General features: G+C 41.1%; 1 protein-coding gene across 3 annotated transcripts; it reads left to right on the forward strand.

Annotated features, from left to right (window-relative positions):
• Nucleotides 1-319: 319 nt before the first annotated feature.
• On the forward strand, nucleotides 320-16,562 carry lg19h10orf90 (linkage group 19 C10orf90 homolog). 3 transcript variants are annotated; one of them, XM_008437115.2, is made up of 9 exons: nucleotides 320-681; nucleotides 776-1,511; nucleotides 3,817-3,880; nucleotides 6,072-6,160; nucleotides 9,588-10,893; nucleotides 13,038-13,193; nucleotides 13,493-13,620; nucleotides 14,380-14,557; nucleotides 16,084-16,562. In XM_008437115.2, the coding sequence occupies exons 2-9, from the start codon at nucleotides 945-947 to the stop codon at nucleotides 16,182-16,184; spliced, it is 2,589 nt and encodes an 862-aa protein (XP_008435337.1). In that variant the 5' UTR covers nucleotides 320-681; nucleotides 776-944; the 3' UTR covers nucleotides 16,185-16,562. The 3 variants fall into 3 exon arrangements, with proteins under 3 accessions (XP_008435337.1, XP_008435339.1, XP_008435338.1); XM_008437116.2 differs by having other exon boundaries at nucleotides 321-681; nucleotides 6,075-6,160; XM_008437117.2 differs by lacking the exon at nucleotides 14,380-14,557.

The following is a 16,562-nucleotide window of genomic DNA, read 5'->3' on the forward strand; positions in this document are numbered from 1 at the left end:
CTCTTTATTGCGAAGAAATTAAATAAACAGAAACATTGGCTGGACCAAATTCTTCTGCCTCCACATGCCGCATGGGACATCATGTGGGTCACAGTTGCTTATCTAAGAAGACACTGGCCCATTTTAAGACGGTCTTGCTGGAGTCACACGGCTCAAATGGAGGCTTGAGGGTGGCAACGCTTATCATCAGACACTGACCACGAGATCACAGACAGACGGGGGYAGAAAGAAGATGGGGATTCACCAGAGACGAAATGTGRTGCAGAAAGCAAGCCGTGGAATAACACGGATAATCTRCTAATCAGAAATACGCCTCGGTTTGTGACAACACCTCACAAGCACTCAGTGTTCTGTATGGTTTTTGGTTTAAGAAACGGTATCCTAATTTGAACATTGATGACTGTCCTCCTTTAGATGAGCATTGAATCAACAAGTGTTTTCTTTTTTTCTCCTCCAGCAAGCCCATCCCTCTGTGTCTTTCTCTTTTTCCTGCTTTATTGGCTGTTCAGCTGTTGTGCTCAGTAACTCTTTTGTTTGCCAAAGCATCCCTCACATTGCTACATGCCTGACTGGAGACAGTACCCACCAGCACCTWCTTTACACCAAGACAGACAGTGTTTGCTTCCCAAGAGCTTTGGACTGAGAAGAGTTGGAGTCAAGAGAAAAAAAGGGATGTATTTGGTAAGTATTAGAAACATGATCTTATAGATGCAGGGAATTGTTGGTATAGTCACTGGTATAGTAACCTGAAATGTCTTATGTCTTCTCACAACAGATCAACAGGAAAGATGACCTGTTGCTAACYTTTGCTCAGGATTACTTGGATGCCTTCGAGAGTGTGTCCAAATATTTATGCCTAAACTCACAAATGGATTSTATGTAAAAGGGCTTAATTTGCTGGTTGAAATTCAAGACCTGAAAGTGGTTACTTGAGATCCCGAGAGATGACTCTCCGCAGGCCAGCTGTCCACCCAAGGAGGGCTCCGGGCTGGAGAAGGTCAGGAGACGAGTYCTATTGGGAGAGCTTTACGTCAGGAGAAGAGTCTTTACCTCAAAGATCTCTCTTTTCCCCTGCGCCTCGGCCGCAGAGCGCCATTGAGGGGCGCCAGCTGGACTTCTGGCTGGAGCACCTCAAGACAATGCAGAGCAAAGGCCAGTCACCAATTCAYAATACATCATTGGACGATCGGACTGMATCCATGCCTGTTCTCGAGGGACAGGCACCAAGAAGAGCGTGGAGGCAGACGGGCTTTCCTTCCTTCAGCGCAGCCTCGTCTTCATGTGGGAGCTCACCCAGCAGCCAGGAGTCCCTCCAAACTGGGTGGTTTCCCTCTCCGGAGCGCAAGGGAGCCTGGGAGAAAGCTCACATCGTGCAGCCGCCGTCAAAGGAACAAGCTCAGCTCAGTGATCTTGCTCCAGTCAAAATTGGTTGGTTGCCAATCCAGAGAAGAGTAATGATGGTGGAGAACACTTGCGCCCAAAACCAGCACTTGGACRCATCAGGTGGCCAAGTAAGATAGACAAAAACCCTGTAACTAACAGTGGATTAAATCCTGTACACTATCCTTCTAGTTTTCCCTAACATTCTCTKAATTGTTTTAGCTTCTTGAGAAAGGGGTCGGGGAAGAAGGGTTTGACTTGTGCTTATWCTGAASTTTTGMATTTTTTGTTTATATTGATTATATTGGTCAAACAAGTGCATAATTTCAGATCCTCCTGATTCCAGCCCATTATGTATTTTACATGTAACATGTGAAGTTTTCTCCATGCCAATTTTCCATCACTGTGAGAAAGACTAAAAAGCTGTCACAGGACACCAGGGGGAAACATATAACAGATCTCCTCTAGAATTATTAGACCCTTATAGAGAAGGTCTAATTATTGCTGTGGAGACACGGTGTGTCCAAAATGCCAATAATTCCATTTTGGTCACAGAGCTGCATAGCCAAACTCTAAATCTTACAGAAAATCTAAGGAAGAAGCTAAAGCTTTGAGTTGCCATAATGCAGCAGCTAAGAAAGCAAAATGATTTCCAGAGCTCATGTGCAAAGGAGTAGGTCACAATCTCTGCTGAGATGTGTGCAAACATATTGACCAAACACAGGAATTGCTGTGTGTACCCTCTGGGCCAAAGCTGAAAGTCAAGTTTTACTTCGGGTTCAAATTTTAMWCAGCGACATAAAATTTCKTTTGTCTTCCTGTTCTGGCTAACATTCTGTCTCCCCTCATAAAAATATACCTACTACCAAAATACCTGTCCCAAAATTAATTGCTGTTAAGGAACAGCAATTACTGTTAGTTGACTTCTKTAAACAACWAATTTATAGTTMAACGTTTAAAGCCTTTATTTAAAGACCTCATTATGAAACACATTCACATATTAACAGCTTAGCACACCTCAAACGTATAAAAACTCTGTCATATTTGACCAATGTAAAARAAGGCTTCTTTTACAGAAGCCTTAAAGGAGCCATTTAAAGAGAAATGAGCTGAAATAAAAATAATATTGATTGTAAAGACACGAGAAGGAAGGCTGGAAGGTACAAAATGTCCAAAAGAAATACATCTTTAACATTTTCATTTTGCAATAACTGTACTTACACAGAAGCAGCTGAACTGGTCTCTTTATTCACTGTTTTGTCTCCTTTTTGATCTTTAAATTTCAGAGATATGCAAAATTAGAGCAAACACATGGAGCAATTGATGAGGCTTATTGCCAAAAGAATCACCATCCACAATGTCTCTTTGAAGATCCTTGAATGATGCCAGTTATGACAAYAATTAATTTCCCTGTTGGGACAAATRAAGTATTTTWAAATTTAATTAAATTTGGAATGGTGATTTCATSTGTCTCTTAGTCAGTTTGGACTGTCGAAATACCCAATAATCTCATCAAACACTTATTTCAAAAACACATGTTTTGGGCACATTATGCAATTTTGTAAAAAGCAGCTTTGTTAATGTGTTCAGGGAAAGACAGCTCCAAAACCTTAGACAATATATATGACAAACTGGAAGCATCATCATTAYTGATTTTTCCATCTTACTACATCTGTTTCAGTTGCATCCTTTGATTTTCTCTACTCTATTAGTTTRGATAACGATTGATTAGGATGACAGAGAATATCATTATCAATTACTTTATTGAACAACTTTTGTACCTTTGAGGATATTCCCTTTATGGGGGAAAAAAAAAAGCATTTTGTAAAGATTTTGAGCTTGTTTAACCCAAATCTGTAACAAGATATCCCCTCAGGTTGTGTTGCTCTGATTTTGTAATATTTGTGAGGCAGCGTGAGCTCATGCTGCAAAGGTGATGGTGGTCTGGAACCAGGCAGAGCGTAGTAGCGCCAGATAGGGCCATTTGTAGTGAAGAGTCTGAGTTACTCAGGGAGATGGAAGAGCTCAGGCGTCCTTTGAAAACAGCCGACTCGGCAGGATCTCGACGCTTTCTCGAAAGCTTTACGACTAATTTGGAGTTGAAAAGGCAAAGATTGAGCTTAGCTCCCAGAGAGGATGCGAGTAAATGTACAAAGTTGAATCAATGAGAGCACAGCATTATCCAGTTAACTTATAATATGTCTCCACAATCAATAATTTGCAGTGCTATACTGGGAGAGGAGGTTTGATTGAACCGATGTGCAAAGCGAATCCCTTTTCTTCCGACTGCCCARTCAACCAGCAAATGTTACATACAGTCATAATCGATTGTTGTACAAACATCTTCTTTTTAAACCTTTAAATCTATCAGTGGAGAACATTTTTATTCCAATATTAACTCAATACAAACTTCTCTCTCTTTTTTTTTGCCTTTAGGTGAAACTGAAACAGCCCATCACTCCAGCATTTCAAAAGAATGAAGACACACATTGTTCTAAAGGTGTGTATGCATTTAGCTGTATCATTACAGGATTCTGTGTTTTTCCTAGTATTCAGTACTAAAGYTGCCAAACTGATGTGGTCAAATTTTTGTGACATGTCTGGAAAATCTGTACCACCCTGGCTTCTCTGGTAAAAAGAAATAAAAGGCAACAGCGTTGAACGCTTGTAAAGGCATTCTCGGCACATTATTGCCTTTTAGTTTCATATCTTCCAACACAGTTAAAAAGAAAATCTGATCGATTAACAGTGAGAGGAGGGATTCCTATGACAGGCTCACAGTTTGACAAAAGCAGACAGAGGAGGAAGGAAGTAAAACACAAAACCCTCAACTCATTACTTATTTTAGCCAGTTGTCTTGATATGTTGCAGATRGGTCCAGATTATTGGTTGTCTGTTTTTATGAAAAGTAAGACTTTTTTTTTTTGCACCTCTMTTGCATCCCCCAGCCAGTAATTAGATCCTGTCTCTACCTTATTTAATGCTTATTTTGCTTGGCAGGCAAACAGCTTGCTTCTCATAAGTTTCCCTAAGTAGTGCYGTCCAAGTCATCAGCTGTCACTCTCTRAATCAACACGAAAATAATCTGTCCTGACTCTTGCCCCGCAGTACTCAGACAGCACTGTTAGGCAAAGCAAATGGAACCTAAACAGGCCTAAAGCGCTAACAAAAAAGAGGTGGGATGGGGATTGAGGAGGGAGTCAGGAAGATAAAMGGAGATCCAGGCTGATCGGAGAAGGAGAGTTGTTCGTCTTTGAACACAGCAGCGTTGCACTCACCAGGTTTGATCAGAAGCTTGATCTTTCAACTTCTTCCTTGTTTGTACATAGATTATCCCGACAAGACTCGGGCCGCCAGCAGAAATCAAAGCAATCCGTCTACACGGCACCAAGGAGCTGCGTTAAGACAGTGCAGCAGTTTTAACACCCATTAACATATATGATAACATTTCTTGTTAAGGGCTACATTTTCAGACTGAAATGAAGTGATAGAGAAATGTATAAATAAAGTCAGAAAATGATGGCTAATGTTAAAATGTTAAAAGTTATTTCCCAGAAGAAACACAATTGCTAATGAAACAATTTAGGTAAAGTACAATGAATATGAAAGTTTGTATCTGAAAATGTTCATATTGTATTAAATAATTTCCCCCAAAATTTTMAGCATGAAATTATGCTACAGCCACGCAAAATTTATTTTAAAACTAATAAAAGTAGCGCTGACAGCCCCAGCTGAATTTGACCAGTTGTCAGTGGGGCATTGKAAAATCTTCACCTGAAAATAAAATATGGAAAAAATAATGTAAATGTTGCCAAAAAGAAAACTGCCAACATTTTTGCATCTTAAAAATCTCTCCTTTCATATTTTATGTCTTGCTGTCTTTATTTGGCGGAAAAAGCTGAATTTAGATTAATTTCTCTACCCCTCAATAYAAATCCCTTTGAGCAAATATGAAATTACCTATAGCTAATGAGGACTCGTTAAATGTTAAGTGTAAATATGAGGCATTTTGTGTTTGAACTTTCACATAATAATTAAGTAAAAATCAAGATGATGACCATAAAAAGCTGACCATAGGGATCTTAAAGAGTATTTGCCTTGTGTCCTTMAGTCTTTATGGTCTCCTGGGATATTAATGTCAGATGCTGATTTAAAAAAAAWTAATTCCCATAATTTAATTACAGTTAGTGAGCGAGAGAAAGGAGGAACAATGAATAAATTAGTGAAAGAAAAATTTTTAAGTAATAAAAGTACATGGGCCTGGGTCATTTAATCTCCAGGTGCAGCAAAGTGCTGTAAATTTTGGCTCGTTTGTCATTTTCTCTCTTAAAATGGAAATCACMGCAGATTAACCGCGCGATAACCCAGGGTTATCCCGAAGTGAGGGTCTGTCACCATGGTAACGGCAGCAAGTGGAAACACAGCCAGGCAAGCTGAAAGGGCCACAATTGGGTATCAGTCACACCAAGGCAGTCATCCCCTTGAGGAAGCAGAAAAGTGGCTCYAGGGTGGTGCCAGACTTTTTTTTTTTTTTTGTTGTGCCCATGTGAATTATTGACAGTGTCAACATTTCCTTACAGTCATTAGAGAATTGCTTGATGTGTGCGTGGGTGTGTGTTTGTGTTTGTACATGCTAAGTTGAAAAGGACATCCTGTCTTRCGTGTAATGCATTTGTTTTGCCTTGATCCAGCAGAGTCGGAGAGAAGTCACACCAGTCCCAGTGCACCGGGTGTGAAGACAGGGAGGACAACAGACAGAGGTGCTTCTGTTAACAACGAGGTAATCTATTCCTCATTTATGAAACTAACAGCTAGGCTTTATAGAAAACTTTTAAAGGTGGAACATAGGAGTAATAATCAGAGGATTTGCGAAAGTCGGTGAGTTAGTTGATGTTTTTAAGCTAAAGGTTGAAGCTGTATTTTTCTTTGATGCCTAGGTCAGTATTTCAAAACATAGATCGATTCCATGCTGGTTTGACAGGACACTCATGCACAAAGCTTAAGTTTCCTTTAAGCAACGGTTTCTAACTTTTCAAGGTCTGACCTTCTGCTATTTGACCTCCTGTAAATCAGTAATTATGAATTAAAATATAAAAGATATACGTTATAAACTACCTCTTAAAGTAATTTGTGTAAACTTACTACCATTCTGGCCAAAATCACCAGATTCCAACCATCCATTCCCAAGCAACAAAAATCTTACTCCTTTTCAATAAAAATATTTGCAAAAATATTTTTTATTGCCGACTTATTTTATTTTGACYTGCTCAACATGGAGCAATAAAAAACGTTGTCAAGGCAGACAGCCAACCTGGCCCCGTAACACTGATTCCATCAGTGTTACGGGGCCAGGATTGTAATGTGCCAGAATTACAGCTAACTATTGCAAAAAGCTTGGGAATAATAAAACTAATGTGTTAGTTTCACAAGCAGTTCTGCTAACAAAATATATAACTTTCGTGTTTTGTATACAAAATGTATTCTGATCCGCAATGAAGTAAAATCCCKGCGTCATTAATTTTTCTTTGAGCAAACAGAAATATTTTAAGTGGAAGCCTAACTGACCTAAAACAGGAAACATCTGTGAGCTGTGATATTCATTCCAGTGCTGAGTGTATGTAAATGTGAACATAAACTGCACGTCTTAGAGCTGTGAACTCCTTCTGAGGKCTTCCAGCCTCTGTATGTCCATCGTAGCCTGCGCAGTCAGAGGATGTCCCTCCATCTGGAGGCGTGTTAGGTAAAACAGTGCTTGGGAACATCTAATCTGTGTGCAGGGTGTCACTCCCTGCCCGTGGCCAGTAAACCCGGTAAATGACTCTGCAGAGGAGCAGCTGCTGCTGCTTTAGAGGTATAAAGTCAACATTCAGAGTAGCTGTGGGTCAGAAACTTAATTTGCACACTGCAAAATGAGGCGCTCCTGCATTTTCTCCCTAGAATTCAACCTGCTTGATGTAATGTAATAAAGAGTTTTCTCCTCCAACCCGACCTCACACCTCTGGTGCTTCCTCAATGACTGTCATCATGAATATTTCCATAAGTCCTCTGCCTCAAACCTCAACCTATTCGGTGGTCCCGAAGTGCTGCAGGCACAGACTCTACAATTTAACTAGTTCTTCCAGCAACCCTCCACTTTCCAAAGTTTCCTAAAAATCCCCAGAATTGAGAATTCAGCCTATTTGGAGTGATGAATAGTCTAACACCATATGTGTTAAGAATGTCAATTGGGGAACAGAGATGTGCATTATATCCTATCAGAAACATTTCCACAAGGACATATCAGTGTTTCTTTAAGTGCTATAAACAACATCAAAAATACCAACGCCTAGAGACAGAAATCTTTGCTTTTTGCCACCGAGTTGCTGTTGTGAAAAGAGTTTCATTGTCATTCAGTGAGGGATAAGTCACGCTGTGCGCTGGCTTTAGCTGCAGCTCCTTCCATTGCTGCTGGGGCAGTCACTGTGTCAAGCATGCGGTCAGTCACCTGACACCAGAACAAACAAAACAGCTGACCTGCAGCTGAAATTCACAGATGAAAACATGTCAACTTTTCAATATTTGATGTAAAAAATAAAAAAAAAGATATTTGCCTCTTAGATCAAAGTGCCAAACTGAATCCATTTCACTTTGGTGATTTAATGGCAACATTTTCGACATGTCATAGCGGTGTTGCTATGTTATCCGTCCACATTTTGTCATGTGCAAACAGAAAATTCCCTTCAGACGAACTGAAGGGAATATTGCATTGTGAAGTCAAATTTCAGCATGTTTTTGAATGTGAAAAGTGTGGTATGTATATCTGTTCGACCTTCTTTCATCCTGAGACGGTCTGGTCCTTTAATCCTTTAGTTACTTTAGGTTTATTATGTTTCTCATATGGGCTGCACAGTGGAGCAGTTGGTAGAGCTGTTGCCTTGCAGCAAGAAGGTTCTGGGTTTGATTCCCGGCCCGGTCTTTCTGCATGGAGTTTACATGTTCTCCCTGTGCATGACTGTGTGTTTTCTCTGGGCACTTYGGTTTCCTCCCACAGTCCAAAAACATGACTGTTAGGTTAATTGGTCTATCTAAATWGCCCCTAGGTGTGAGTGTGTGTGCATGGTTGTTTGTCCTGTGTGTCTCTGTGTTGCCCTGCGATAGACTGACGACCTGTCCAGGGTGACCCCGCCTCTCGCCCGAAACGTTAGCTGGAGATGGGCCCCAGCAMCCCTCCCTACCCCACCAAGGGACAAGAGTACAAGAAAATGGATGGATGAGATGGATGTTTCTCATATCTAGTTATTTGTTAGATTCATTTTTCCTAGTTACCCAGTCAGTGTGTCTCTTTCCTCAGCCTGGCTTCTGCTCCCTCCCTTCACACCTGCAACCTGTTTCTAATCAGCCATCTGTTCCCTGCTGAGTAATCAACCTCCCCAGTACACAGACAGYTCAAACATCACCATAAAGACCAATGACCACAGCTGACAGGTTAGGGGTTAAGTTACAGGGAAGTTTAAAGCAGAGTTGGATTATGAAACAATATTCAACACTGTAAACATTTTCCCAGAGCTCATATATTCTTGGCAAACCTACTAAGACATGGTCATTGTCCAAACTTGACAGACCAGGCAAGGGGAGCATTAATCAGAGTAGGACCCATAGAGGCCTAGAGTGTGTTTAAACCCTTAAAGGAGCAGGAGAGGTTCACATCTCAATATGGAGAATCTATCCTGCAATCCACAAATCTGAATTCTATTGAAGAGAAAGTCGTTGTTCAAGGAAAACCAAAAGAAGTGGTGTCTGCAGTTTGTCATGACAGTTGTGTGCACAARCCWCGTGTATGGACACAGCGTGAAAAAACCTCCCTAGATGAGACCAATATTGATTTGGGTGTTTTTTGCAAAGGGGAATGTGTCAAAATTGTAGCTGTTCAAGGCAAATACATACTTACCCCAAAACATTCATTGCGAAAAAAGCAATGAAAATGCATTCTGCAAATTATTACCTTGAAGCAACTGAATTTAAAATGCACTCCGCCTATTACTATTTTATTTTATGCAAAACTATTTAGAACTCTTGGATAATTTCCTTCCACTTCACAATGATTCACCACTTTGTGTTGGTCTACCACAAAAGATGCTGCTAAATACATTTAAATTTATGGCTGTGATATGACAAAATGTTACATAATTTGATGGTATGTGCATACTGTGATCKTATTTCATCCACAGGGGTCTGAGAAACGACTATCTGCAGTAAACCGACTTCCCGGCTGGAACACTCTGAGGACAGGCTGGAAGCCCAGCAGAGCGTCAGGCCCTCCAGGAGGAAATAACTCCAATGAACTCACCAGGGGGCTTGAATTAGAACCCCAYGAGAAATCATATCTGATGACAAAAACAATCACAGAACCCACTAAGCATTCACCGCCGCATCGCACAGCTTCTGCTGATCCAACTGGTCGTCACAGTTTGCTACAAGGGGCAATTACGACAAACACACAGCAGTCCCGTACTCCTCTGCAAAGAACAAGCAGCGTTCAGCCTCTAAAGGCCACTGTCTTTTACGGGACAAACAACAGCTCAGAAACTTCACACATACAGACAAGTTCGGCTGTGACCACCCTCATCCCTCAGAACATAGCAGGCATCTCTTCCATCACCATCTCCTCCAGAAAAGTGAGCAGATCAGCCAGCCTGCCCGGGTCCCGATCCAGGAAGTCTCCTTCTCCTCTCCCACCAGAGTGCGAGCCCATGGACCCAAACTCCCAGAAAGTAAGAGTGCAGAGAAAAGCTACTATAGTGAAAGTGACAGAGCAGAGCATTATATCAAGCTCTGCCCCGGACAGCAGTCAACCGGGAACCGTACCCTCTGGCAACGCTTTGGACACTGTGGTTCGGCGAAGAAAGGCCACAATCATTAAAGTGACAGAGCATAAGGAGAGCTACAGTCCAGGCAAGATAACACCCAGGAACCCAGAGTACAGACACAGCTACACTGAAGGACTGTATAAGAATAACGGCCCGTCGAGTCAAGAAAACCATATAGAAAACAGTAAAGTACTTGCTTATCACCTGAATTCCTCACCGAGTGCAGCTGCCCCAAACACATTCTCTTCAGAAGGACAGAAAAACGAAACCCTGCACAGATCTACACTGAAACTTTTTCTTAGTAACCCCCCTGCCATTGCATCCCCTCCCTCGGAGCCTCAACCAAGGGCCGCCGGACAAAGATCTGAGAGGCCGCAAAGACCACTGAGCTGCTACGGCAGTTTGACTGAACACTCTAAGCAGAGCAAGGAAGGTGTTGCACAATCGTCTGACTGGAAGCGGAGCTCCGGACTTCCACAGGACACCTCTATCAATCATGTGGACTTCGACCGCCTTTTCACCAGCCCTGGAAAAGCAGCGAAGGAAGCAGGTCGGCCCACGGCAGCTGACACGCTCACACCAAACAGAAAGGAGAAAGAAAGACTGCCACCGACAGTGGATGGAACACGCAGAGCCTCCCCAAGTCTCACTCTCATCAAGGCCCCGGGTAGGTTTTTCTGTCCCACTTTGACAGTGTTCTTGTCAACATACAGGCTCCATCTGTCTTTGATCTATATTTTCAAAGCATCGCAGTGTCTAAATATACACTTCCTTTTTTACAGTTTATGCCTTGTAGCTTCAAGATATTACACTCCATCTGTATAGTCCCTCAGCTTTGATGTCTTGTTGATTATGAGATTGTTATTTTAAAAAAAAATCTCCCTTCATCTGTTGCAGTTAGAGCACCTAGCACCTAACTCTCTTGCCAGGTATATACCTGAATAACAACTGACGTCTATGCAAAAAAAAAAAAAAAAAAAACCTTCCCGCCCTCATTTCTACCTTCTTTTTTTAAAAAAAAGATTCCTACACATTTAATCGATTTGAATGAAAAATTTATTCCAGCCAAAAAAAAAAAAAAAAAAACCTTCCCGCCCTCATTTCTACCTTCTTTTTTTAAAAAAAAGATTCCTACACATTTAATCGATTTGAATGAAAAATTTATTCCAGCCCCATTTTCACTTCTAAACACCCATCCATCCATTGTCTAGAAATGCTGTTGCCAACACCCATTTAAGACACTTTTTCATTATTGTTTTTAAACACAATTCTTTGGTAAGCTAACGGTGCAGGTCGCACCATGAGCTAATAAAAGGTCATTTGCATGCAGTGCCTTGAGGACCACTAGGGGGTGCCCACAGTTTGAGAAAGACTTTGCTAGGCCAACACAAGAGTAGCCCATAATAACAAAATGTGAGAAAAGTCATAAGCGGTGGTCATTTATACATTTATGGTTATGATTGTACTGTACAGGTGAAGGATGCATGTTGTGCGGTCAACAGGTTGTCTCACCTGAGCTGTGGGTCTTTGCAGCTCTGCCTTATTTTCATATCCAGATGACGGATCTAAAAAAGGGGATGTAAGATTTTCAAAGCCTGGGATTTTGTCTTAATAAATTAATTCTGCTTCTTCAGTGAGATAATGACATTTCTGTGGTGGAGAATGAATTCAGAGCTCTGACAGGTGGAAAAGCTTAGATTGTTTTGCATCACTTGCCAGAAAGGATCAGGAAAAAGAGGCCCCACGTTTTGACCCCTTTTTATGTCTCTAAGGTGATGTTACTGATGCTGAGCCAGCCTCTGCACACACCTAACATATTTTATTGATGGCTTGATGCTTTTTTTTTTGTAAGCTGGTTGTCAGCTGGCTGCCGAGGCAAGGAAAAAGTGATCTTGCAGATCAAACTGAGGACATGTGCGAGGTTTGAAATGATGCCTGGGAAGTCCAGGGGATTCCTGTCTGTGGTATTGATGTAAATTTGGGTAAAACAGGTCAGACACCTGCTGGTTTCGGATCGCAAGTAAAGCACAGCATAAACACTGCTAATTGTGAAACATCTGAAGCAGAAACCTTAAACTTTTTCTTTAGTTCTGAACTAAAATCTGCAAAGCAAATTGGGAAGAAGTGGTCTCAATAGTTAATATAAAAAAACTCACTGTTATTGATCTCAAATGTTTACTGCCAAAGAGACAGTTTTTACTTTTTAAAATGGGTTCAGTTTGGTTTGAATCTTATTTTTTTTCATTCATTATTTCTTTAATAAATAAAATCTGCATTTGAAAAGAGATCTTTTTATAATATTGAAATTAGGAAAAAAAAAAGGATGTTCTGGATCCTTTTGATTTCTCTGTTACTCTCAAATGAATTGTTTATCAAACAAATCTCGATTTGTGCCTTAATTATGGCAAAGTGTCCAACGTTAGAGAAAAATGTTTGCATATTTCACAAACACTAATTGATTGCTTGAAGTTGCCAAAACGATTACCCGCAGGAAATTGTATATTCAAGTGAACAAAACAATGTGTGGCGGGAGTTTTCTGCTGTGCTAGTGCGCCTCTTCATTTATTATCTCTTTTCGCTGCATGAAATTATTAATTACCCTCTAATCACATTCATTAAGAGTGTCGACAATTAATTATAAGGCCAGAGGCGGCGTAATTTAAATTCCGTGTTTGATTCAGTCCGCCGCAGAATGAAGAGGGATATTAAAATGATGTCAACATCAGCCTGTTGTGTGCAGAACCCAGTAACAAACCACTGCCGCTGTTTTTACTCACAGTTTGCTCACATCAAAGGCCTCCTGCTTTTCAGATCTTGACTCCCATCAGTCTCAAGAGGAAGTGCTGGCCCTCAACGCGGCCGCGATTATAGCCAACATCAAACTCCAGAGGCAGCTCAGTCAGAAGAAGAAAACACCAAGTGGCGATTCAGAGAGGGCCTCCACGGATTCTCCCCGGGGAAACGATGGTATTATTACACAACTCTGTCACCAGACGTGACAGGAAGATATGTTTTTTAATGCTTGTCGTTTCTCACCTCGTGAAACTATTAAGCGGGAAAAAGTTGCCGGTTCGACACTGTGCTTGTGCTGAATCAGTTTACTCGCATGGAGAACTTCCTGACGCTTACCCAGAGTATCCAAGGAGTAAAATGTTGCTGCAGGCCTGGGGAGCTGTTGAGCAACCCCACGCTGAAGCTAAGCAAGGTGCAAATGAAACACAAAACTATTTGATTTTTTTTTTCTTCTTTCCCTCCTTCTTTCTCAGAAGTGACGGACGAGAGAAAATATATAAATTCCAAGAAAAGCGAAGCCCGGCATCACAAGCGGTCGCATGCTGAATTTATTTCACTGATGCCAGATCATGACAGGTCAACTGAGAGTGCCTCCCTTCAGGTAAGGTCAGAGGTCGCTTAATGAGTTAATGAATCAAAGAAACAAAAGCATATGTTATTATCTGTTAAACACTGATTTCTTTTTATTTTATTTTATTCGGAAGCTTTTACTAAGTGGAATCTTTAAACATCTCATCTAGAACCTTTCGCCTAGATGTTCATCTGTAGCACCGTTTGGTGGTAAAGCTCTTTGGAAACAATTAAAACGAATGAATATTTTGCTAACAGCTGGCCTTTGAGGTTTTAATTGACTCTTCTTTCCTTCCTCCTGATTTGTATGGTTGGAAAATAATCCTGGAACCTTGTCCCGTCATGTTTGTCAGACTTCCAGATGTTTAGAATGTTTTAATTATTGCTCTGGTCATAGATATAGCAAGCAAGCAAGCAAGTTTAGGCTAGTAGATATTTTCTTCAAGTGCCTCCATTAATTGAATGGAATGTTTGCTTGCTCTTCCACTTTTGAGGAAATGGACATCTGTCACATTATTGCATTTGTACCCCCGAGGCTAATTCACACTGGGTCCGCTACAAAGACAAACTTTAATGCATTTTAATGTTAATTTTAGAAGAATCTTACTCTAGCGTTGTGAATGCAGACGAATCTGTGTGAGATGCACAGACGAAAACAATGATACACTTAGTACAAAATATATTTAGAAAAAAGACTGAAAGAAAAACACTTAACAAGAACTCCAAGCGCAATTCAAGAGACGGCCTAACTGATTTGTCAAAGAGAGCAATGTGTTTCTGCCTTTGGCAGGAAGCGCTGCAAAGGTGCAGACCAGTATTCATCAGCCGCTCCCGGGAAAGAGTGCGAGCGCTGGAACGGAAGGCGCAGGAGAGGAGGGAGCGGTCAAAAGCGGGGAAGCTGGAATGGAGAAGGGATCAGCTCAGGCAGCTTAGGGCCCCCAGCGGCACGGGGCCTACCTCCCTGAATGGTGAGGTCCCAACAGTAAAGCATCGCCTCTTTAAACCACTCTGCTGTCCATTGTCCCTGTGCAGCTGCAGTGGCCTTTTGCCACGTCGCTAATCACCCTTATGCAGATTTAGAACAAAGAGCTGAGAGAATGACTGTCGACGAGTCTTGTCCTCTATGGCTCAAAGGGATACAGTTGTTTTTTTAATGATACAGAATGCTGTGTACTGTAATTGTATATGTTTCACATTAAAGATTTTTAGATTCTTGCCCAAAAAAAATCAACACAGAACAGAAAAACTGCTTAGGAATGTTCAAAGGATTTTGTCCGTTTATTCCCATAGACTCTTTGTTTTCCTGCCCACTTAACTGCTGGCCTACATTGCATCAATTGCCAAAATGATCTTTTTGAGTGTTTTTTTTTAATTTACGTTCTGAAGACAAAGCATGTTTTGGTGGGGTTTCAGGCTATTGTTTTATTGTTCTGCTTGACATGCATTTCCTGCTAACTCAAACTCTCTCATAGGACACAAAACCAGAATTCTGAAGGTTAATGACTTTGTTCTCAGCTTATTTACATAGTCAAGAAATTATTGTCTAAATGTTCATTATGCCTTAATCCTGGAAATGAAAAAGCTTTTTGTTTTTCTTTTCAGTAAATTGGTTCAATGCTTAAATTACCTTGAAGGTGCAAAACTGAGTCACAGGTTTTTACAAGAAATATGTGAATAAAAAAAAAATCTCCAGTCTGAGAAACTCTGGCATCACAGAAGAAAACATTTCTAACGTTAGACTCCCTTAACCTCATGAGTTTCCTTGGAACTTAGAACCCCAAGAGCAAACTTTGCATCCACAAAATAAAGTGGGCCCGACTGAATCACCAGGACATCTCTGAAGTTGTAGTACAGATAAATATGTTAAGAATTTCCCAACTTTTGTGGAAAGACTTTTTTCAAGCAAGTCGTGCTTCCGAAATCAAAGCAAAGAGCCTCCAGGGATTCCACACAGCATGATTCTGCAAGTGTGCCCTGCATCCAAATAAAGCAAAACTCCACTAGTCAGATCTAGACAAGTGTATAACAGTTTATCCAATCATCTCTCATGTGCACAATAAAAAACAACGATAGATTGATCAGAAGGACTCACTTTAAAGTGACATCCAAATGTGCTCTCATAGTTCCCGGCTTCACAGTGAACAATGGTTTCTTTATCTCTTTCCCTGCCCTCTTTTGGCCAGAACAGAAAATTACAACTGAGGTGTAAAAACAGCCGTGAAAAACCTAGGGCTGTTGTGTTTGAAGGTTCTTTCCCAGCGGTGCAGCAGTTGTATGCAAAAGTAATGACGTTTTATAAGAAACAAGCAGACAAAGCGGATTACACGCCTCGGTTTAAAAACAACGTGTTTTTCCTCTGAGAATCCTGACATTTTCCTACTGTTCTGACACCGGGGGTGGGGGGAGATCTCTGGTGATTGACTGCCTTTCTTCAGCGCTACAATGCAATCAAAACGTTGTGTGTGAGCGTGTGCATTTGTGAATGTGCTTCCAGATAACCTTTCCAGACCCGCAGACGGAGGTATTTCCCAGAGAGACGTGCAGTTCAGATCTAAGAGGCGAGTGGCAGCTCCGTCTCTCCCCCCGACAGGCTGACTGATGCCGTCCTCGTCTGCAGACTTTTCCTTATCTTTTGTGCTGCTACCTTTTGCATGTGAGGGCCTGAGCCCGTATCAGTGAGATCTCCTCACAGTATCCTAGTTGGGTTGATCTGTCAAAAAAAAAAAAATCTTCTGCTCTGAATAAACTCTTTTGTTCTTTTCGGGTTCTTTGACTTATTGTTTTAAATCATCCTAACCTGACAAGCTTGTCTGATAGTAAGTTATATAAAGGTTAACAGATGCTTACAACCACAGCAAACGATAATGTATTTTTTTGTTGTTGTATGCAAACATTTCTGAGGAGGTAGTTGGCATTCTGTTAGATTTGCTATCAGATGTTCCATGTTCCAAATAAATTTATTTATGCAAATTA

Source organism: Poecilia reticulata, linkage group LG19 (genome assembly GCF_000633615.1).
Source record: "Poecilia reticulata strain Guanapo linkage group LG19, Guppy_female_1.0+MT, whole genome shotgun sequence".
NCBI classification, from domain to species: domain Eukaryota; kingdom Metazoa; phylum Chordata; class Actinopteri; order Cyprinodontiformes; family Poeciliidae; genus Poecilia; species Poecilia reticulata.